Here is a 22,500-nt window from a genome sequence, read left to right as displayed (position 1 = left end):
TAAAATAAAAAATCATGCACAATAAATTTGTGACACCGTCAGACTAAGCAAAGCACTGTTAACGTTTCGCAGTAAGGCGCATTTTCTATCCAGAGCTTTGACATGTACTTTTAAAAACAGACACCGCAATGTGAAAGCAGCGTAAGGATTAGGTGAATAGACAGAATGGTCTAACCTTTAGGGTGTACACCTCAGCACACCCCACACACTCGAAGCACTTAGAGCCTGTATTCAGCATTATGAAGCACTAGACCTCTAGACATATAGCAGTGGTAAGGTTTTGGATGATGATGGCGTATGGTAGTGTTGGCGCTCCTAATGCCAAAGCTGCTACACTAAGTCCCGCGGTTGTTTGTTGAATGCTCGGACATGTTAAGACTAGAAGCGGAGTATCTGCGCGTGGAACGTGGTACTACTGCTGTAAGCGCCATGCCTCAGAGCACAAGGTGTGGTACCAGGACCCATGGATGTTTGGTAAATGTTTGATCACGTTAAGATTGTGATCTGTATACTCAGATCAGCAAGCTGTAGGTGTCTGGTGAATGTTTAATGGATTTTTTGGTGAGTGATTGGTGAGTGTCTGAAGAATGTTTGGTGAGTGTTTGATGAATGTTTTGTGACTGTCTGGTGGATGTTTGGTGAGTGTTTGGTGAATGTTTGATGAATGTTTGGTGAATGTTTGGTGAATGTATGGTGCATGTATGTATGGTGAATGTATGGTAAGTGCCTTGTCATGAGTATTCTGCAGCTTAGCTCAACTTAACTTCCTTCACACGTTAGTCGCACATCCAATGAAATCAACAAACTAGAATACTCTCTGGGTTTAACTTAGTTAAAACATACATTCTATGATTGGATGGAAATTCTTCAAAACATAAACAACACTAACAAAGCAAAAAAAGAAAATATTATATTATCAAAATATTTATGGGATTCACTCACCATTACTGCACACCAAGGAACAAAAATGTTCTAAATAGGAAATAAGTTATCATACGGTAGCTTTGTGACACAGAGATTTACATTATATACATTCACTTTTTAAATAAATGTGTTGGTTTAATCGGTGGCTCCTTTTCTACAGAGTTCTTCCATTCATTAGAAAGCTTTCTCTGTGAGAGGAATCAAGAGCCCTGTTGGTCGTTCCTCTTGTGTCAAAGAAAAGGCCCAGCCGATGAGATTGCAGTAAGGCTTTTCAAAGTCCCTGCCAACGGTCTGACTGGACAACAGCGAGCTGTCTCCTTCAGAAGGGGATTTGTCCTTCACTAGAGAGATGGCAGACGTCCACACTTTGAAAAAAAAAAAAACAAGGAAATAAAAATATATATAATATATATATATATACTTATAAAATGAAAACAAAAGATAGGACAGGAGAGCTGAATTGTCATGTCATCATGTCAGAATATGAAAAGCCAACGTTTAATCCTGTGTTGTCTTCTTTTTCTTTGATTTTAAGCATTTTTGTTATTATTTGTTTGTATTTTTTTTTTTTTTTTTTGAAGAGTGTTGTTTTTACGAAAAAAAGACAGACTTTTCCTCTTCATACAGTATAACTGTACAGTTTTAAATGCAGGTAAACAAAATGTAAAAGTGCTTTTTTTAAAGACTTTATCCAGTGTATCCAAAGGTTTTAGCAGGCACTTGAGTCTCTCCCCGTGTAGAAGGTGTGTGACAGCGGAGTGTTAAGGTTTGTGTTGTTTTGGGATATTCCTGGGATGTGATGTTGTTCATCCGTGGGGGAGCGCAACCGGATCCAGGCAGGACCTATTCCATGGTCAGTTGCCATCTTAGACACAGACAGACAGACAGGCGGACGGACGGACGGACAGACGGACGGACAAACGGATGGACAGATGTCCACACCGGCTGCGGAGCGCTAGCCCAGGATGTCCAGGTAAACAGGCGTTGCCTTGCCTAAGGCGTAGAGGATTTTCAACATGTCTTTGATGTTGATTCGCTGCTGAGGCTCCCTCTGCCAGCAACCCAACATGACGTCGTACACCTCCTTAGGACAGACACGCGGCCGCTCCAGAACACGGCCCTGAGTAATACACTCAATCACCTGGGAATAGACGGAGAGGGAGAGAGAGAGTGAGAGAGAGGAGAAACTGGTAAGAAAAGTGTATACAGTCTGCAAGGCATGAAAGATGTACCGCTAGATGCTTTCACAGTAACACGAAGAACCAGTGAGATACCAAGGCCATGACACCTGAAACGGTCAGGTAATGATTAGAATTTAAAGCCCTTAGGGCAGCTTGTTCTGGCACACATTTGCACCGGGACAGAGCCGGATCAGAACCACATCTGTACCAGATCAAAAATGGAGCTGGGGTGGGGCACTGTGGCGCAAGCCGATAAGCCCCCCATTTACGGGCTTCATTGCCCGCGGGGACACAGGTTAAAGTCTGGCTTGATGTCGTTTCCCGGTCCTCTCCCCACCTCTCCCCACCTCTTCTCCGCCTCGCTTCCTGTCATCACTTCACTGTCCTGTACGATTAAAGGCATAAAAAGCCCAAAATAAATCTTAAAAAAAATAAATAAAATGGAGCTGGGGTGGGCTCACAGTGAACCGACTCACTCACTCCTCTTCCAGAGGCCCGGCTCAGGGCACGTTAACATGGTTGACGTTGATCGCCATCACAAAAAGATATTTATGAATTAAGATAAACTTAAAGTTAAGTCGGTATGAATGTTGGATTTGGAAAATCAAAGTGTAAAGCCATCAGGGCGGCGCCCTGCAATGCGTAAGCAGAAGCAAATCCAAAAGGTGTGGCGGGTGAGGAAAGGCAGAAGCGCTGGCCACCAGTCGAGGTTGGAGAGCCTTTTAGAGCTCCGAACCAGGAAGTAATTACTGATATTCAGGACACCTGCATCACCTCCATCAGCAGGAGACACAGGTAGCACATGGAAAAGAGGAGGAGCCAGACAGGGCCTTGATACCTCTGACTCCTCATTCCTGTTAACTTCTCAACCATACACTCCAACAGCAGGAAAGACTCTCGGTAGGGGAGACTGGGACCAGCATATAATTTATATAGTGGGCTTGGTTTACTTATTATGCACATATTGAGCATAACTGTCAATGGGTTATGCAAATATTTGCTTTGTTCAAACATGGTCAAAACCCATGATGCACAGCACAGGGTATGGAGCCAGTGTATTCAGTGAGGCACTGCACTGGCTCAATTTTTTATGTGCTCACATTTTAAATGGAGATCATGTGAGAAAGACACACACACACAAACTCCGAGGCTATGTTCCTTTAATTGTTCTCCTCTCGTCATCTTGGCTTAAGTCTTAATTGCTTCCACTCACATTTTAAATATGGTGCCCATGAGCGACACAAAAATAGGAAAATTTCCGCCAAATGCTTAACATCATTCTGTGATTTCCTAAAAGGCCTGTGAATCACCACTTCCTCTCTTTATCATACTCCAGAACATTCTTTTCGCACCTGACTGCAGACCATCCAGGGCAGCTCTTATGCAATATTGAAGACCAGAAAGTGAAGGACTTCAGAGAAGCTGGTGATTTGTAAATGAAGCCCTTCCCAACCCACTAATGGCACTAGCTGATGGCAGCTCTTAGCTGCGAGTCCCCTTGTAAAAGGGATGGTCTTATGGTTCTAGCCCCAAAGGGGCTCCAAATGATAGCCAACAGTTCCCCTTGTGGAAGATGTACACAAAGAATCCTTTGCTCGATGTTTTCTAGTAGTTGAAGTGTAAGTCAGGATGTTAGGATACCATAGCATTTTTACCATAGCATAAATTAATGTCAACAAAAACTGGTGCAAAATAATATAATGTAAACATACATGAGCTCTTCCTCAACCGTTTTCCTCAACACCAAACAGTAGCCTTGTGATCCCTTTGAAGTGAGAGGCAGGAGGCTTTTGGACAAAACACTCAGGCATGCAGTATAATGTTTATCTACGTCAGTCTACCTCGTTATTGGCCAGCTGGAACCAGGGCTGTTTTCCGTAGGTGAAAATCTCCCACAGGATGACGCCGAAGCTCCACACGTCGCTCTCAGTCGAGAACTTCCTGTACATGATGCTCTCAGGGGGCATCCAGCGAATGGGCAGCATGGTGTGACCTCCGACCTTCAAAAAAAAAACAAAAAAAAACACAGAAATCATTAGCACTAGCACAAATGCTGCAAATTGTGACTGCGATATTATATAGTGTATATATAGATAGTACAATGGTCAACATAAATGTAAACAACCAAAATACGAACGTACAGTTCTGAATTTTTAATGCTTAGTTCTGCAACATACATTAAGCACATGCAATAATACTACTCATTTGAATCAGTGTTTGGGATCTTCTATTAAAAGACCCTAATGTGTAGTGTGTGAGGTCATTTGCCCTCAGCTCCAGTGAAGCGTAACGAATCAGTGAAGAAGAGGCTGATATTTCACCTCAGCCTAGATAGATGATTCCCGTAGAGCAAGAGGATGGGGGAGAAGAACATTTCTATTAAAGGAGCCTGAAAGCTTCAAAGCACTTGTGGATATAAATGAAGTCTGTGCCATAAGTGAAATCTGCAGAGTCCGTCCCTGAAGCCAGAAATTAATTGATTAAAACAACCAGGCATTAATCATGTCTCCCCTCCCCAATTCTCTGCCCCCATACTCATGCACACATACACACACACACACACGCATAACACACACAATCACAATGAAATGGAAGGCGGTTTAAAATCCATTTCTGTCGAGCCTCGACAGTGCTGTGTTAATTACAGGCCCTGGTCCGAGAGACGTGTCGATGACGGCCATGCCATTACTGCCAATTTGGAGCCTTAAGTGGGCAGTGGCATGTTAATTACCAAGCTCTGTAGGACTGTGCTCACACCGTGGCCACGGTCGCAACGCGGTCACGATCGCACGGCAATCACGATCAGATGGCGGTCGCGATTGCACCGCAGTCGAGGAGAGAAGGGATGAGAGGGGGTGGGGGCAGGGGTGAGACCTTCTGCACAGGGATGATATGTGGCCTGTCTGTCTCGCCTGACAGCAGCACCACACAGCCATGTTAACATTAATGGTGTTGCACAACACCATCTGACACTGGCGGAAACTCTCGCAAGAGAACTGTGTGAATATTTCCATGTGCTGACGATAACACTGTCAAGACCTTGGTGTTCCACTGTTTCGGCATTCTCTAGTTTGCTCTGTGAGATGGCATACGGTGTGAGTGTGTGTGTGTGTGTGTGTACTGTGTGTGTGTGGTGTGTGTGTGCGCATGTTTTGTATGCTGTCTTTTCCTCATAGAGCAGGCGGCTTTGTCTCTGTGCAGCCATGCCACAGGGCTTGCCCTGATAAATGTGCTTCACATCCCTAATAAATATTTACACACACACACACAAACACACAGACACAGTTCTTCAGAGTCGCCTCTCCCTTTCAAAGGGACTGAGTGTTTGTGTTTGTGCTCGTGTGTGTGTGTGTGTATTTGTGTGCGGCTGCTTGGCAGATTAAATGAATTGATTGAATTTCTATTAATTTAAATGGCTTTTCCGCGGCACAAAGCAACCCTCACCCACATTGGGTTTTCTGGGGCTCCGTGGTTGACTGAAGAAGCATACCAATAAGTCAGCCTCGGTCCCCTTCTCCCCGAGCGGAATTATAACTGGCAGGACGCTGACAGAATCCCACCACGGTCTCAAAGGGCAACTGTGTAGGCGCGGCACAATTAGCACGCTCTGGGGAAACGGCGAGCACACAGCACTGCTCACAAAGCCTGCTCTACTCCAGCTAATTAATACATATTTAAATCAATATTATGGCCTGAGCGTCATTATCTTCTGAACGCAGGTAATGTTAATTGGGGGGAGGGGGGGGGGGGCTGAGAGTCAGTCAGTCCTGCACCCACCAACGCCCTTTCGCCCTCCCACCCACACACACACACACATTTAAAAGTTTTACAGGCCCCCACACACACAAGCCCTGTTCCTGTAGAGAGATGCTTTGTTTCTGTGAACACATCATTAAGGTTCCATGAACTATCATTGAAATAAATGAACAAAATTTGAATACAGTAGATAATATTGATACAGTGGTTGATAGTGCTTGATATTACTTTGGTTATGATGTAGATAATGATATAGCCATGACAACTGATGAATAATTTGGGTTAGACGTCCTGGGGGTGAAACACAGTCCATTATTTATCATAACAATACAATACACTACAGCACTGAACTTTACTTATGGTTTATAAATGGTGAAGTTCACGGTTTGTTCGGATTTTGTTCTGGTGAGAAGGCTCTGGTGAGAAGACTTACAGTCGTGCATGTGTAGTGAAGATGTATAATGCATGTGTACATTTCAAAGTTTTCAAGGTGGAAATAACGTATATATATTTTTTTACTTTGTTATTATAGTTTAACATTGTGAGTGGAACATTGTTTGACATGTCTACATTGATTTAGGTCAAGCATTTGGTAATGTGGAGCAATTCAAATAATAGTGTGTTTAGTATAGTGAGCCACTGGCTTTAGCTGTATAGCTTCACACACACAGAGTGGAAGCTTGTCGCTTTACCTCATCTGAATTACAGAGCTCTGGTGTGTTCCTCTGTGTGTGGTGTGGTGAAGTGTGTGCAGGGTGGGCAGGGGGTGTTGTGTAGACAAGCACAGTCCTGCACTGGACTCGAACTTCCAACCTCAGACAAGGGAGGCGGGCGTGCTAGCAAGAAGTTGTTGACTGTCTGATGACTGTATGTTCTGTGTGCGTCTCCACAGCTGCATTACAGAACACATTACAGTACTTTAATTGTGAGATCCTTCAGATGAGATGCAGTGGGCTGTTAGATGTTTAGAGACCTTTTTCAGGTAGCAACAAACAATAGCACAGCAGCATTCCATACTGTTGAGAAAAATAAGGGTCAGTATTTTAGTGTGCAGTATTTTTGAGAACGTGTTGTAATAAGCCCAGGAGCAGACGTGACGTTTTGACTCCAATTAGCGCCTCCATAGACCTGGAATTGAGAGTGAGAGGTTGGTTAAAAAGCTTCTTCGTGGATTCATATAGCAAAGCGACAAGTGTGAAAATGATGTACAGGGTGACAGTGATGAAGGCGGCGGTTGACAGCCCGGTCACATGCTGACATACGCACGCACCAGCATGTGAGCGCACACACTGGAACGTCTCTCTTAAAAAAAAGAGGCTTCTAGAATGTTCAGAATGTCACATATCAAGTCTACTTGAAACACACTTGTGCCTGCGAGGGAGAGTATTTACTGCAACAATGGAGTCTGATAATGAGGAAATTACTTGCGTTCTAAAATAGGATTCTATTTTTAGAGTCATTTTGTTTTAGCATTTTCTGGTGATTAGCGCTTGTTGGTTCCTCCTGCCTTTCTCGTCTAATTAGTCACAACTCATTTTATTCTGGAGTTTGAAAGACACGGCTGTCTTGACATAAATAGGCCAACTAGGCTTAAATGAATGCGTTTACTCATACAATACCCACAACTCTAGTCACACATGTTATTTCCTGCAGCGTTTGGGTAACTCTAACTGAGGTAAATCTCACCCTGCCTCACAAAAGCCAGCCAGACTGATCAGAACACCCCCTTCTGCCCCAGGCTGCATTATTAGGAACGTCAGTATTATTTAGGGGCTGATGGAGTCTGCTGTTAAATGCCAGAGAAGCAGATGCCTCTGCATTCACGTATCCACATCCATCACGGAGGCATTATGAGCTCCATGCGTTTCATTAAGCAATCTGTGTGCTAAATCAGAGGCGTAATGAGAAATCTACCTGCGAGTGATTGATACGGTTTGAAATGCAAGCGTATTGAGAACACCAGAGAGCGACTTCTCAAATAAATTATGTCTTCATTGTGATCGCGCGGCCCTGTACAGAATGTCTGCAGGATGAATGAGCTTTCAGTGGACACTCAAAAGTTCATTAAGTGTGCTGCTCAAAATAAATAAAGTGAAGAAGGAGAAGAACAAGGTGTGCATTCCAGTGGCTGTCCACACCTCTTCTTTGACCTGCCCTGAATTTAAAAGAGATCAGTTTAGGCATGGTTGGGTGATCAAAAAAGAAATATATTACTGGAAATCTTAATCTGAGAGAAAAAAAATTATTAAAAACCATTTAGTTAGTTAGTCATTCACTAACTAGGCATTATTTAGCATAGCCCATCTGACAGTGAGGTCTATTTTGAGTCAGTCGGTCAGTCAGTGAGTCAGTCAGTCATCATGACTCTCTCTCTTCTCTGTATTCATGCTCCCTCTGGACCTTGACCAGAAATGGCCATTTGTAATGTCCGCTAAAAACAGCCTACCCTGTAGTAATCGGTGCTATAGATGTCTCTGGACATGCCGAAGTCTCCGATCTTCACCAACAGGCCGTTGCCCACCAGGCAGTTGCGCGTGGCCAGGTCTCGATGCACAAAGTGCTGGGAGGCCAGGTAGACCATTCCGGCGGCGATCTGAGAGGCAATGTGCAGCATCTGAGACAGGCCCATATCCCCAGTGGTCTGCAGCGGCTGTCCGTCAACCAGGATCAAGGCATCCGGCCCATGAGCTCTGCGGGAGAGAGAGAGAGAGAGAGAGAGAGAGAGAGAGAGATGTTGGGGCGGTGGAAGCCAGCCAATCAGAGGAGAGGTGATGACGGTGAGGTGATGTCACGGTGCACTCCCATTGGTGCCATCATGGCATTCAGTGAGTAACTAAGACTGGTACCATTAAAAATACACAAGCCCCAGATCTGTGCATTATTGAAAAGGCTCATGAACCTCAAGAACGGCAAAGAAACTGCCTGCTGCTCATAGTCTAGTATAATAGGACCAATCCTACGTCTATAGTGAGCCTTTCACATAACAGACCTAAAAGCCTTACTCATTTGTGGCAGTGCAGGAGTCTATTATAATGAAATCCTTTGGACCCTAAGCAGCCCTGTGGGGCATCTGGTGGTATTGTAAGAGTATGTTTAGATTTAATTGAAATAAAAAACTTTTTTTACTATATTCCTTTTACTTTCTTGTTATTATTGCTGAGATCTAGAATATAATCATACATTCCACTTTTGCCTCATTCTTTTTAGTTAGGTGAAATATACAAAAATATCAAGGCATGGCAGACTACCTAAACAGGCCTTAGGGTTTGAAGTGTTAACCATAACCAAGACCTTCCGAGTGTGTGTGTGTGTGTGTGTGTGTGTGTTTGTGTGAGTATAGGGCAGGTATTTACAATGAGCCACCAAGAATAAAAAAAAACTCAGAGAAACAGCAGGTCCATTTAGCATGCTTGTTTAGAAAATACCTGGAAGCTTTGAAATGTTTGAAATACATACATAATAGCAGACTGAGAGCTTTAGCATTTGAAGTTTGATGCTATACTATAGCTACATCCAGGTGAAGTGTTCAGCATAAGACGATTCTTAGAGACCGTCAGGGAGGCTTCAATATGAGGGAAGATTAAATTCTAATACATAAAACAATATGTGTATAGTTAAAAATGTGGTTAAACTAAAAGGGTAGCAGATTTCTATACAAAAAGAAAGAAAGAAAAGAAAAATAAACATTATTTCCCTCCTACATCAATTTGTATAAAATTCCACAAATGCATTCCTATTACTGCGCATAACTCAAAACTGAAAGGGAAAAAAAGAGGGAGCCTTTTGTGGTTTTCATTTTGCATTGTGTGCACTGTCTTCTGTTACTAACGGGCCCGAGATGATGTGATAAACTTTTTCTATTAAGACGGATCACTTCAATTATCCCGCTGCAAAAAGCAGAGAGCTAAAACACCAAGAGCTCAAACTGAATTATTGAAAGGCTTCTAATGAAAACGACTGTGCTGTAGTTTCATTTTATTTGCATTACACTCTAAGACAATGGCCTGCCCCCACTGCTATCGTAGGAGACCGTGAAGAGATTTTAGTCTTTTATCCTGTTGTTTTGGCCTTGTCATGTACATATGAGATGAGTCTGTTCAGCCTTCAATATAACAGCATATATAGTAGCATTTGTAAAACAGACAGGGTACATCTGCAAGGGTGGGGAATGAAGTGTTTGTGTTATTCAATATAAGGCTGCCTCTCCCTTCCTCAGTGTTTAACAGAAGCAATAGGCAGTCTCTCTCTCTCTATCTCTCTCTCTCTCTCTCTCTCTCTCTCTCTCAAACACACACACACACAGACACACACATAAAGACACTTTTTAAAAAGGTTTGCTACATAACAATAGGGACATTAGAATCATTTCTGCTTAACATGAATCTGTGTATGGCAAACAGCTCTGCCAGGATTTTCAAAATGGAATAATTAAATCAGCGTTATGTATTCACACTATTTTGTCTGTTTTGTTTGTACTGCAGATATGTAAAGTTCCAACTATGTGTCTTCTTGCTCCTTTGACTCTGGAGGCCAAAGAGTTTGCCTGAGGCAGACATGTCATGGTTTTAAACCCCCAGACTACGTTTCTAAAAAAATACAAACATGCTGCCAAGGCATAAAAAGAGCAAGGTGGGACATTATCTTTGCTACTTTTGGCACACTAGTCAACATCTGGTCCTCATCATGTACAGTAGCCTACCACTGTATAGGCTTAGGTAAGCTAAATGGCTGGCTGGATGGATGACTGTACAGGCTAACGTTAGCTAAATGGCTGGCTGGATGGATGACTGTACAGGCTTACGTTAGCTAGATGGCTGGCTGGATGGATGACTGTACAGGCTAACGTTAGCTAGATGGCTGGCTGGATGGATGACTGTACAGGCTAACGTTAGCTAGATGGCCGGCTGGATGGATGACTGTACAGGCTAACGTTAGCTAGATGGCTGGCTGGCCACTACAGCAGTTTGTAACTTCTGTTTGACCTTAGCTGATAATGTGTTTAACTTTTTACATTTGCTTACTTAGCCTACGTGTGTAGTCAGCAGATTGTGTTTTAAATAATGCTGACTTTAGATTTTAAAAGTGATTGTCAGTTCATCATTTTGACATTTACTAACCTAAAATGTGTACATTTAAACACACACACACACACACACACACACACACACACACACACACACACACACACACACACACACACACACACTCACACTCCCTTACCTGAGAAACTTGTTGAGGTCTCCGTGCTTCATGTACTCAAATACCATAATGAGAGGGTCTCCGTCCACACACACTCCATAGAACGTCACAATGTGCTCGTGCTGCAGGTTGGTCAATAACTCAGCCTCTCGCTGGAAATCCTTCCTCGCTGCCAGTGTTGGGTCCTTTAAAGTCTGTGAGTGAGTAGAAAACAAATAAATAATTAAGAAAGTGAGTTCTTAAGTGAGTTAGTTAAGTGTCTTAGAGGTAAGTTCAATAAGTCAATTAGGTTGTCAGTCAGGAGAAATCTACCCAGCTCACCATTTAGTGACTTGAGTGTTTTTCTCTTGTACCATGAAAAGGTTACAAAACAAGTCTAAACAACAAAATAAAGATAATACAATTCAGGGCTGTTAGTTATATTATTTCAATTAGTGAGTTAGTGAGTGCTTGCATTAATTACACATTGAAAAATGAATGCAAGTGAAGGACAGCATGCTTTATAGCTGGAAGTTCACTTCCGAGATATTGTGACAATAATGGGTGGTAGCTATTGCCATGGTAACGCCATCATACTGCCCTCAAATTAAGGCCCAGAGTCTCCATGTCTCCGAGTGTCTCTGCTCTCCCTGTGGGCGATAATGAGCAAATGTGCTAGGCAAAGGTCAGAACCCAGAAACAGAACTGACTGTCAAAGATATCTGTTCAGCTTTCTGCCGCTGTCTGTATACTGCCACTGGCCAAAAATGGAATCCTTGTCATGTGTGTCACAAATATCAAAGTTGCCTCTTTTGGACAACCGTACACCTGTATGGCAATCTTGTTTACCTGTACCACGTAGTTTTTTAATGGATAAAAACATCTTCCACATAAGACAAAACCTTGCACATCACTCAACGTGTTGGCGTGCATTTATGACGCTATGATGAGCACCTCCTGCGGTGAAAAGAGACTCCCTCACACACAAATTCTCCCCCCCCTGTGATTTAGGTGCCATTCAGGCAGACAATGTGCTCTCATTGAAGCCTTGTGATGCTATGGGAAGGGCTGAATTTACGGGGTGACCATCCGAGCTCCCTCCCAAGACACAATTTATCAAGGATAATGAAGAGAGTGCTCTGAACGAACGTGTTGTAGAGATACTAGCAGCTCTATAAGACTAAAGCAGTGACTATGCTATGTGTGTGTGTGTGTGTGTGTACGTGTGTATGTGTGTGTGAAAAGAAAAAGTGATCCCTGATGAATCTTGACTTGTGTAATGTGGAATTAAATTAAGTATATAAATTGTGTGTTTAGGTGTATGCGTGTGTGTGTGTGTGCGTGTGCATGTGTGAAAAAAAGATTTGATCCCTGATGAAACTTGACTTGTGTAATGTAGAATCAAATAGAGTATATAAAGTTTGTGTTTGTGTTTGTGTTTGTGTGTGTGTGTGTGTGTGTGTGTGTGTGTGTGTATGTGTGTGAGAGAGAAATTATGCCGATGCTCGTGATGATGGTGGTGATGATAATGGTACTGAGGAGAGGGCTCAAGTGATGGGGAATCTGCAGCTTCCTGCGGCCAACAACACGGCTGCACGGCTCCACTGAATTACATTGCTTCTGAAATGTTTACAGTAAGATCAGCTGCCACACTCAGGACAAACAACTGCCTCACAGGGAATCACTTCAATACCATTCACTACGTGTTGAATCGCACACGCCAAGAGAACTAACCCACATGACTACAAATTCATGATCCATATAATACTGGCCTTGAGGGGAAAAAATTCGCTGTTTTATCCAGATGGCTTCAATCTCCTGCTCCCAAGCCCAACCTCTGCTGGCCAGCCCCTGCCTCCAGTGTCTCTGGTCTACTGTCTGCTGTGCTCTATCAGGCCAGGGCCCCTCAGGAGAGATTGGGATTTCTCAAGTTACGCTCCGAGCTGTGTTTCAGACACTTACAGCAACAGTTTAATTTTAATTAAGGATCCCTTGGCCAACTGCACAGAGCATGTTTGGGGTGGGGGTGGGGGGGGGGGAGATGGATGAGAGCTCAGGCGAACAGATGGCCCAGGCATCGAGACCCAACAGAGACATACTATCAGCCCTGTTTCTGTCCACCTGTGCCCCATTCACACACACATACACACCCAGACCCACAAACACATTCACGCACACACACACAGACACACACACACACACTCACACACACACAAGCCTGCACATACTCTCTCTCTCTTACACACACATACTCACACACATGTGCAAGAACATACTTGTGCACATGTACAAGCACAAACACAGACACACATGCTCTTCCTCCCCCATATAAATACACACACATGCACATGTATATGAACACAACACTCACACAATCACTCACACACATACACACTCACAGCCCCTCACACACACACACACACACACACACACACACACACGCACACACGCACACACGCACACACGCACACACGTACACTGGAGCCTCCATGACAGAATCTAATGTGGTACTGCCAAGTGGGCAGGCAGATACTTGATTCCGTAGGGCTCAGTGTATTCCCACCCCTTTGCGCCTAAATGCAGGGAGAAGAAGAACAGCAAGCGCATCCATCATCTCCCCTTGTAAATCAGCCCTCTCGTGAGCCGCGCTGCACAAAGAGATGATACGGGGGAGGAGGAGGTGGAGGGAGAAAGGGAATGGTGGCGCCATTACTCCTGATGTAGAAACTTCTCACCGCGATTATCCACCGGCCCATCATTCCTCACACGCAGGAGCTGGGCTGGATCTATGCCTCTCTTGGCTCTCCTACACCCATCCCCCTTTCTTTCCCTCCCTCCCTCCCCTCTCTCTCTCTCCCACTCTCCCCTTTCTCTCTCTCTCCCCCTCTCCTCTCTCTCTCCTCTCTCTCGCTCTCATCATGAGCCCCACTTCTCTGATAAGTGTGTTCATCAGAGCTGACACATGCACTGTTAGAGGCACAAGTGATAGACACAGGCAGTGGGTGACGCACGCAGAGGGGAGAGAAGCATACAACAGGCACTGACGTGGGGCAGGAAACCAGGAGTGATCTGAGCTGAGACAGAGGAGATGCACACACACACGCTCAAACACCGCCCCCATGCACGCACACACACTCGCATTCACACACATACACACATGCCTCCTCCCATACACGGAAAAAAAACAGTCATACAGGTGACAGCACAGAAAATCAGTGAAAAGGGCTAAAAAAGTGAAAAAAGAGTCTGAGGTGCTGATGACATGAGTGACATGTGGGAGTGACATGCAGGCCCCGTGATGGAGTGACAGAAGGGGGCAGGAGAGGGGGAGGAGGAGGGGGGATGCACACATGAGTGATAAATGCATACACGCACACGCACGCGCACGCACGCACGCACGCACGCACGCACGCACGCACGCACACACACACACACACATACACACACACACACACACACACACACACACACACACACACACACACACACAACCAGTAAGCCATGAACAAGCCACCTGTGGATGGCCAGCCATCATGCCACCTTTGTGTTTGCACGTTAATGTGTGTGTGTGTGTGTGTGTGTGTGTGTGTGTGTGTGTGTGTGTGTGTGTGTTTTATACTATAGACTATATATTGCATGTCTTCTCATTTCATTTCTAATTCAAGCCACTGGAATAGTCAGCATTCAGCCCCTTTGTCTTTTCTGGTCTCAGTGTCTGCAGTGCTCCTTTGAGGAGTAAGATCCCAGTAATATGATGGAAAACCCATTCCTAAAAGGGTTAAAGGAGTCAAGCTCAGACCCACGTGTGACCACAACCTGCCCGCCAGCTCTACATCCCTACAAGGACAAACCTACGCTTTCAATTACAGCACATTCAACGACATTCAGAACATCCAACTGCAGTTCCAATCCATAGGCTTGACCCACAAGGCCAGGCACACAGGCTTGTGGCGACTGCCGGTGGTTGCGTAAGTACCACATTAGCCCCTGGCCTTGCCGTCTGAGCTGAGGGGATGGGGTTGGCGTCTTTGAGAGTATGTCGGAAGCCATTTTTGCTCCAGCCAAGTGGCTGTGTTTCAGCAGAATGCACTCTCCAAGTTAGGCAAACTCTGTAAACACCAGCGTCTCTGGGCTTCGGCACCACATATAGTAGATTTATTACAAACCTGTAGGAGTGTGAGAGAGAGAGAAAGCGATAGAGTGAGAGAGAGGGAAAAAGAGAGGGAGAGTGGTAGTGGGGGAGAGGTAGAGAGAGAAAAGAGAGAGAGAGAGAGAGAAAGAGAGAGAGCGAGAGAGAGAGAGAGAGAGAGAGAAGGAGAGAGGGAGGGAGAGGGGGAAAGCCAGTGCAGAGATGAGGTGTACTTAAGGGGAATGGAGCAGAGAAATGGCCTGTATATCATTGCAATAACACACTGCAATAAAAGGGTAATACACCAGTAACCATTTCATGGTGCAACATATTTAATAAAGATCGATCGGGTCAGGAATGAGATGATGCTGATGCTGATGGTGGTGATGATGCTGTGGGAAGATGCTGCGGGATAAAGAGGATGCTGTGTGCACTCAGGTTCTAATCCTCAGCAGTCTGACTCTTTGCTGGGAAAGCCGATCACATTTCACAAGCAGCTCAGATGAAATGAAAAGACTCCACGCCAGACTACTATACTCAACCTCCACGTCTGATATACAACATTGCTATTTCAAAGCCAATTAAACTGAGGACATGCTTTCAGATAACCACAAGCCCAGCAAGCTCAAGGATGCTGTTTGTGGGTGCATTAATGTGTGTGTGTGTGTGTGTGTGTGTGTGTGTGTGTGTGTGTGTGTGTGTGTGTGTGTGTGTGTGTAAACCTATGTGCAAAAACAATCTAAAGTATAGAGCTCATATGAAGCAGATGAGTCGGCATCCGCAGCAAAACACATCACTGTGATTATATATTGAATTGTAATTTCCACATTCCAAAAGCTTCCATGTATTATTCCTGAGGTGACAGACTGACTGAATTATAAAACCACTCCCTGTGTGCTTGTATGTGAGAGCTTAAGCTAAAATGTACTGCAGCGACAGTCAGCATGTGCCTCTTCTGTAAATGGTCAGACAAAACCCAACATGAAACACTAAAACACTTTTGTTGTGTACTAGACCAGGAATGAAAAAAAAAACAATAAAAAATAAAACCTAAAATACAAAGTGAATCATTTTCATAAAATTAAAGAAACTTGCAGTTTAATATTTTTGTTGTTTTGTTTTTCTTTCTTGACTTGGTTCACTCAACCATACCCCCTCTCGTTAAAAAAAAAAGAAAAAAAAATCCATAGATAAATAAAATAAGTTTGACAAAAAAAACAGAAAGGGGAGGAAAATTGGATAGGCCCTGTGGTGCTCTGGCGTAAGTGGGATATTGAATCTGCCAGGATATTTTCCAGCAGCCTTTAAAAAACTGTAAAGTGAACCGCACTGGTTGAGCTGCTCAGTCTGCAATATGATTTCCCAAAAGAAAGGCTCTCTGCCCCACCAGCTGCCCCCTTCATGGGACTCAGGCTTTTACTTCCAAGAAAAGGGTGACCCACAATGGCACTCTGGTATCATCTGCCAACCTCTTATCGACGGCAAAACATCATAAGTCTACCTATTGATCGTTAACGTGACTTTAAAAAAAAAAAAAAATGAAGTGATCCAAGTCACCAAATCATCTTTTTTGGAGCCACGGTTTGCCTGGAGCAGAGACTGAGCTGCCCGTGGAGGAGGAGGATCGGGTTTAACACGGCTCTGCTGTGATCGTTCAGGAGCCATGACCCCTCAGTCTGCAGGCTGAAACCAAATAGGGGGGTCTCTGTGATGGAGGGATCATCTCTTCCCTTGTGTGTGTGTGAGTGTATGCATGTGACTGTGAGTGTGTGTGTGTGAGTGTGAGTGAGTGTGTGTTAGTGTGTGTGTGTGTGTGTGTGTGTGTGTGTGTGTGTGTGTGAGTGAGTGTGTGTTAGTGTGTGTGTGTGTGTGTGTGTGTGTGTGTGTGTGTGTGTGTGTGTGTGAGTGAGTGTGTGTCTGTCTCTCTGTGTGTGTGAGGGGTTGGGGGGAGAGGGAGGGGTGCCAGGGGAGTGGGCTGTAATGGATGGATCATCTCTTACCTTAACAGCCACCAGCATCTTGTCCTTGGTGGGGCTGAGGTTGTAGCACTCTGCCAGGAAGACCTTCCCAAAGGCCCCCTCGCCCAGCTCCCTCTTCAGCACGATGTCTCTCCGCTTAATGTGCTGGACGTCTGTGAGGAGGGAAATATAGGAAATAAAGAGAGAGTGAGGGAGAGAGAGAGAGAGAAAGAGAGATAGAGAGAGAGAGAAAATAGAGGATATGAAAGAATGACAGAGAGACAGAGAGAGAGACAGAGAGAGAGAGAGAGAGAGAGGTTAGAGTTCTGTAGATAGGACATTACGGGCCTGACACACAGTTACTGTATGTGGCCTGTAATTAAAAGCAGGCCACTGTCTGGTGAAGCACCATGAAACCTGATGAGCCTCTGAAGTGTGCTCTCGTCTAACACAATCTCACACGGTCACAGAAAACAAAGCCTGAACTGATAATCAGCCATGTGAACCTTTTCCATGAATGCAGTGACTCCAATGCATACTCCAGGAGATCATCTCCTGTCTCGTTGAACTAACAGTACAGCTGAAAGATCCTACAAGAAGTCTGCATTTCACTTATGTTGCAATATCATCATTTTAACTAGTGATTTAAGGATTGTTGTGACACAACGCTTTTGGGAAACATGGTTCAGGTCTGGTCGTTTATAATATTTATGTCTATTATGCTTTTATTCCATTTGGTCTTCCATGGCATCAAAAATAGGTTTTATTTTGCCACACTTGCCACACCACCAAAAATTCAAAAAGATGAAATTCAGTGGCAAAACAGCTCCCAAAGGCCAGATGAAAACAGCATCTCGTGCTGAATTTTATAACGAGATACTCTCCCCTTAATAAATGGAAATGTCAAACTTAATACACCAAAACAAATCGGAGGCACTGGGGAGTTGCTGGCTGTGTGAGTGGGACAGACCAGGGCCTTAATCTCTCTGATTTCAACCAGTGTGTGTGTGTCTCCACCTGTTCAGAAAGAGGAGGAGAGATAGAGAGAAAGAAATGCCAGCTCGTGGCCTGGGAGAGGTTTCCATATGGCCGCGCGCGCAGCCCAGCATCTGCTATTTACTCCAAACAGCGGTTCAGTCCGAGCAGCCGGCCAACATCAACATCAGCCGGCCAAAATTACTCAGCCATCGCCACAATTTTCCTCACGGTGGACCGAGCGCCAGTGCCGCAAATAACAAACTAATATTGATAGATGGATGCTTAAGCAAATGAGCCTGAAGTCTTCCTTCACTGGCACCACATCCACATTCCTCCAGCAGGGCAGCTCGCGCCCAGGCCAGAAACATATTAGCTACAATTACAGCCGACGCACACAAGCCAGATGCATGCTGGGTAATATGGCAGAGGTCCAGGGACAGGGAGGATCTGTCAGCCCATAACCACGACGATGCTTCATTTTTACATTACTTGTGTTTACTTATTTTTGTGTGTGTGCGTGTGTGTGTGTGTGTCTGTGTGTGTGTGTGTGTGTGTGTGTGCGTGTGTGTGTGTGTGTGTGCGTGTGTGTGTGTGTGGGAAAAAAAAACTTTTTGAGGTGGATTGTTTGATCATTTGCATTTTTTTTCTGACTAATTAAAATGATTTAATCAGGAAGGGAAAACGAGCTCAAACCTCCAACTCCCCAAACATATAGTACATCCACACACCCAGACACACTCACACACCCAGACACACATATCTATGTGTTCTTGAGAGTGATGAGGGTCTAATTACTGACCGTGTGTATGTGTCTGTGTTTGTAGTAGGTTTGTCACTTCACAGAAAGTTTAAGACCCTTACAAATGACATGGATTAATATTCTCATTATGGGAGATTGGTCACCTGTCTCTCTCTTTGTTTGTGTGTGGTTGTGGTTGTGTGTGTGGGGGGTGAGAGCACCAGTTTCACAAGGTTAGTATGTGTGTAAAGTGCTGTACACACACCCAGCTGGTACACAGAACACACACTCGATCCTAATTAGGCCTTGGTTTGCTCGCACAGCTGCGTACTGTACAGTACAGCTGCTTGCCTTGGAATGCAGGGTAATTAGGTTCATGCATTACCATTTCTCCCTCTGTTGTCTTCTCAAGGCCACCATTAATTGAGAAATAAAATCAGAGCGCATCACGTATCCTACAGTCACAACAAGTCTGACTGATCACTCCAAAACTTTTGTTCATTTTTCAGCAAGCACCCTACCAAATCCTGACTTGTTGCACTGTGACTGGTTTACATAACGTTACAGTTCCATCTGCACACAGGCAAAAAGGGCAACCACAAAAGACTGGATGGTAACCTCAGCATTCCAAAATAAACCCAAAGTAATGAAACACTGAAACACATATATTTAGAATAAAGCCCACTGCTCTGTGTCAAGTTGCAAAATATGCACAAATATATTATTCAAGACATAACAAAGAAAGACTTTTATAGTGGTTATCAGCTCGGGGCAGTCTCTTCATACCCTCTGAATCTGCTCCAAAATCTGCAAGCTTCTATAGAACAAAATAAAAAATAAAGACAACTGAAATAAAAATGAAAAAACAAAAAAAGAGACAGAGGCTGAGAGGGAACACCCTGTAGAGTACTCTGACCCACATCCATGCCTGGCCTAAAACAGAGTGCATTATCACTAATGCATATCAAAGTCCGGTCTGTGCTCATAGTGCATACTGATCAGTGTAGAGGACGAGGTGATGGAGCATTTTTAACACCACTGTGCGGGACCAACAGAGGTGCTTCTCTGCTTCTTGTCTCCTTCTCCTGTTACAAAAATAACAAATGTGCATCCATCCCGTTCTGAGCTTGGATTACTGGGCCAGTTTACTGACACAAGTCCATTCAGGAAGGCATTACAGGAGATCAGGGAAAGTGCAGGGAACAGCAGCAGAGACAGATTTATCAGCCAATAATCAGCATGTGTACAGGCATAGAATATACCAATTCATTAAGGAAGGGATAATGAATGACACACAGCGCAGCAGAATATAATGCATGTTCTAAGTGGTAATGTTGGAGTTACACCTCGAAGTGCAATATGTTACCCGAATGCCACAAAGTCCCTTGTCCCGCTTACGGTTGCATATTTGCAGGCATAATTCCCACATTGTGATCCCTACAACTTGTTTGTAGAACTACTTCCTTCAGCCACACACTGGAGGAGTCAGCTTCAGAACAAACTTGGTGAATTGTGTTCAAAAACCTGCCATTACTTCATAGGGGACAAATATAAAAAGTTGATGAACGTTCTAAAAAATGTATCACAATCCAAAATTCCATATCTACACAATTCATACTTGCGTACCTAGTTATATTTACACATATTTAGATTCATGTCAACTACTGACCTGGCCGAGGATCAGGACAATGATATGTGTGTGTGTGTTTGTGTGTTTGCGCGCGCGCGCGTGTGTGTGTGTGTGTGTGTGTGTGTGAGATCAAGATGGATGCTCCACCTCCCACACGGATAATTGATGCCATGATGTGTACCCCTGTAAACACAGCAGCACACCACTCTCTTCCACAGCAGACATGTTTGTTCTGTTGTCATGTTATGTTGTAGTATGGTAAGGTCTTAATACTGTGTTGTACAGTCACCCTGTCATAACCCTGTGTTGTATGGCTGTGTGTAGTATTGCTGTGATGACTGTGTGGCTGTAATTCTGCCCTGCAGTACATCACCCTGTGATAAGGTGCGGTTGTGATGCTGTGTCACACTGCTTGTAAACTCTTGGTGCTGCGGATGCGGGAATGAATCTCTCTCCTTCTGCTGCCACCCCCACACCCACACCCACACACACACGCACACGCACACACACACCCACACACATACCCACACACACCCCCTCACCCGGTGCTCCCAGACACTGATAAATAATGGAGGATGTTCCACCCAGCCCTCAACCCTCTCAGCTCAAGGGGAAGGCGACAGAGCAAGACAAAGAGCACGACAAACAAGAGGAGAGAGAGAGAGAGAGAGAGAGAGAGAGAGGGTGAATGAGAGACGAGGAGAGAGAGGGGGGGGTAAATGAGAGACGAAGGGAGAGAGAGAGAGAGAGAGAGAGAGAGAGAGAGAGAGAGAGAGAGAGGGTGAATTCGAGAGAGTGAATGAGAGACAAAGAGAGAGAGAGAGAGAGAGAGAGAGAGAGAAAGAGAGAGAGGGTGGATGACAGACAGAGAGTGAGGGTGAATGTAGATTGAAAAGAAAGGGGGAAAGCAAATGAGATGGAAAAGGGAAAGGAGGAGGGAGCAGTGAGGAGGAGAAAGACAGGACTCAGCAGCAGGTGAGCTCGGGGCAGCACCACAAAGCCTTCCCCTGCTGTGAGCGTGCAGCAGATAGCAGATAGCTGCTGTCATGACGTCACCGCACACAATTCAAAAACACAGCCATCACACTCCATGGGTCCATGGGTGTCAGGGCTCTTCACGCATCAAATAGGCCTGACACACCCACCCACACACACACCCACACACACACACACACACACACACCTTCCCACCCCCAAACATACACAACACCCTTTATGCATCTGCCAGCAATGCTCTTTATGCACTCATAAATCCCCCACCCCCACCCCACTCCCACCCTCACACACACACACTCCTTCACACAGACACACAGACACACAGACACACACACACACACACACACACACACACACACACACACACACACACACACACACACACAGGAAGCTGATGTTGCTCTTTATGCATGGAAGACAGCCTGACACATAGGCAGCCATATCAACAAAGAATCCAGCGAGTACGATGCTGACACTGGCATGAATTGAATGAGACATCACAGGCATTGTGAGGGCACATGAATGTGTGCATGTATGGGAGAGAGAGAGAGAGAGAGAGAGAGAGAGATAGGGAGATAGAAAGAGGCACGTACGGTGGGCGCAGACCCAGGAGTTGTGGCTAGAGCCAGAACACTCCGAAACGTGGTAAGCGAGCAGGACGTGCACACGAGTGAAAGCTGAGCTTTAAAGCGCACGCACTGACGTGTGAAAGAGCCTCCGTTATGTCTGAGGAAGAAACAGGAGGCCTGTCAGGGTTGCGGCAGCTAGTGGGGGCTTTCAGCCATGCCAGAGGAGACCCACCGCTGAGATCCGCACACGCGTCAGTGACAAGAACCTCATGAAATATGCCAAAGAAGCCGCCCGAGACGCATCCCCCCTCCAGACAGCTCTTTATGCTGAAGGAGGAGAAGAAAGAATTGTGAAATACGACACTTCTCCTTTCGGGAAAAGAAGAGTAGGAACCTCGTACTCAGGGATGCAGGCTACATTTGTGCATTTACATACACTCGTAGAAGACACTGTGAGAACTC

At 44.9% G+C, this 22,500-nt stretch overlaps 1 protein-coding gene across 1 annotated transcript in view; it reads right to left on the bottom strand.

The window, feature by feature from the left end:
* Positions 1-22,500, bottom strand: part of ntrk3a (neurotrophic tyrosine kinase, receptor, type 3a) — a 183,645-nt gene that overhangs the window by 1,225 nt on the left and 159,920 nt on the right. The window contains exons 13-17 of the mRNA XM_012818359.3: positions 17,169-17,299; positions 11,082-11,254; positions 8,308-8,551; positions 3,947-4,105; positions 1-2,065 (exon numbers count right to left, since the gene is read on the bottom strand). The exon at positions 1-2,065 is cut by the window's left edge and continues 1,225 nt beyond it. Coding sequence (XP_012673813.1) covers positions 1,880-2,065; positions 3,947-4,105; positions 8,308-8,551; positions 11,082-11,254; positions 17,169-17,299 — 893 coding nt within the window. The 3' untranslated portion in view covers positions 1-1,879. The remainder of the gene's footprint in view (positions 2,066-3,946; positions 4,106-8,307; positions 8,552-11,081; positions 11,255-17,168; positions 17,300-22,500) is intronic.

The sequence above is a fragment of the Clupea harengus genome, chromosome 3, assembly GCF_900700415.2.
Source record: "Clupea harengus chromosome 3, Ch_v2.0.2, whole genome shotgun sequence".
NCBI classification, from domain to species: Eukaryota; Metazoa; Chordata; class Actinopteri; order Clupeiformes; family Clupeidae; genus Clupea; species Clupea harengus.
The sequence above is the reverse complement of the archived record's forward strand: the minus strand, read 5'-3'. Positions and strand labels throughout refer to the sequence as shown.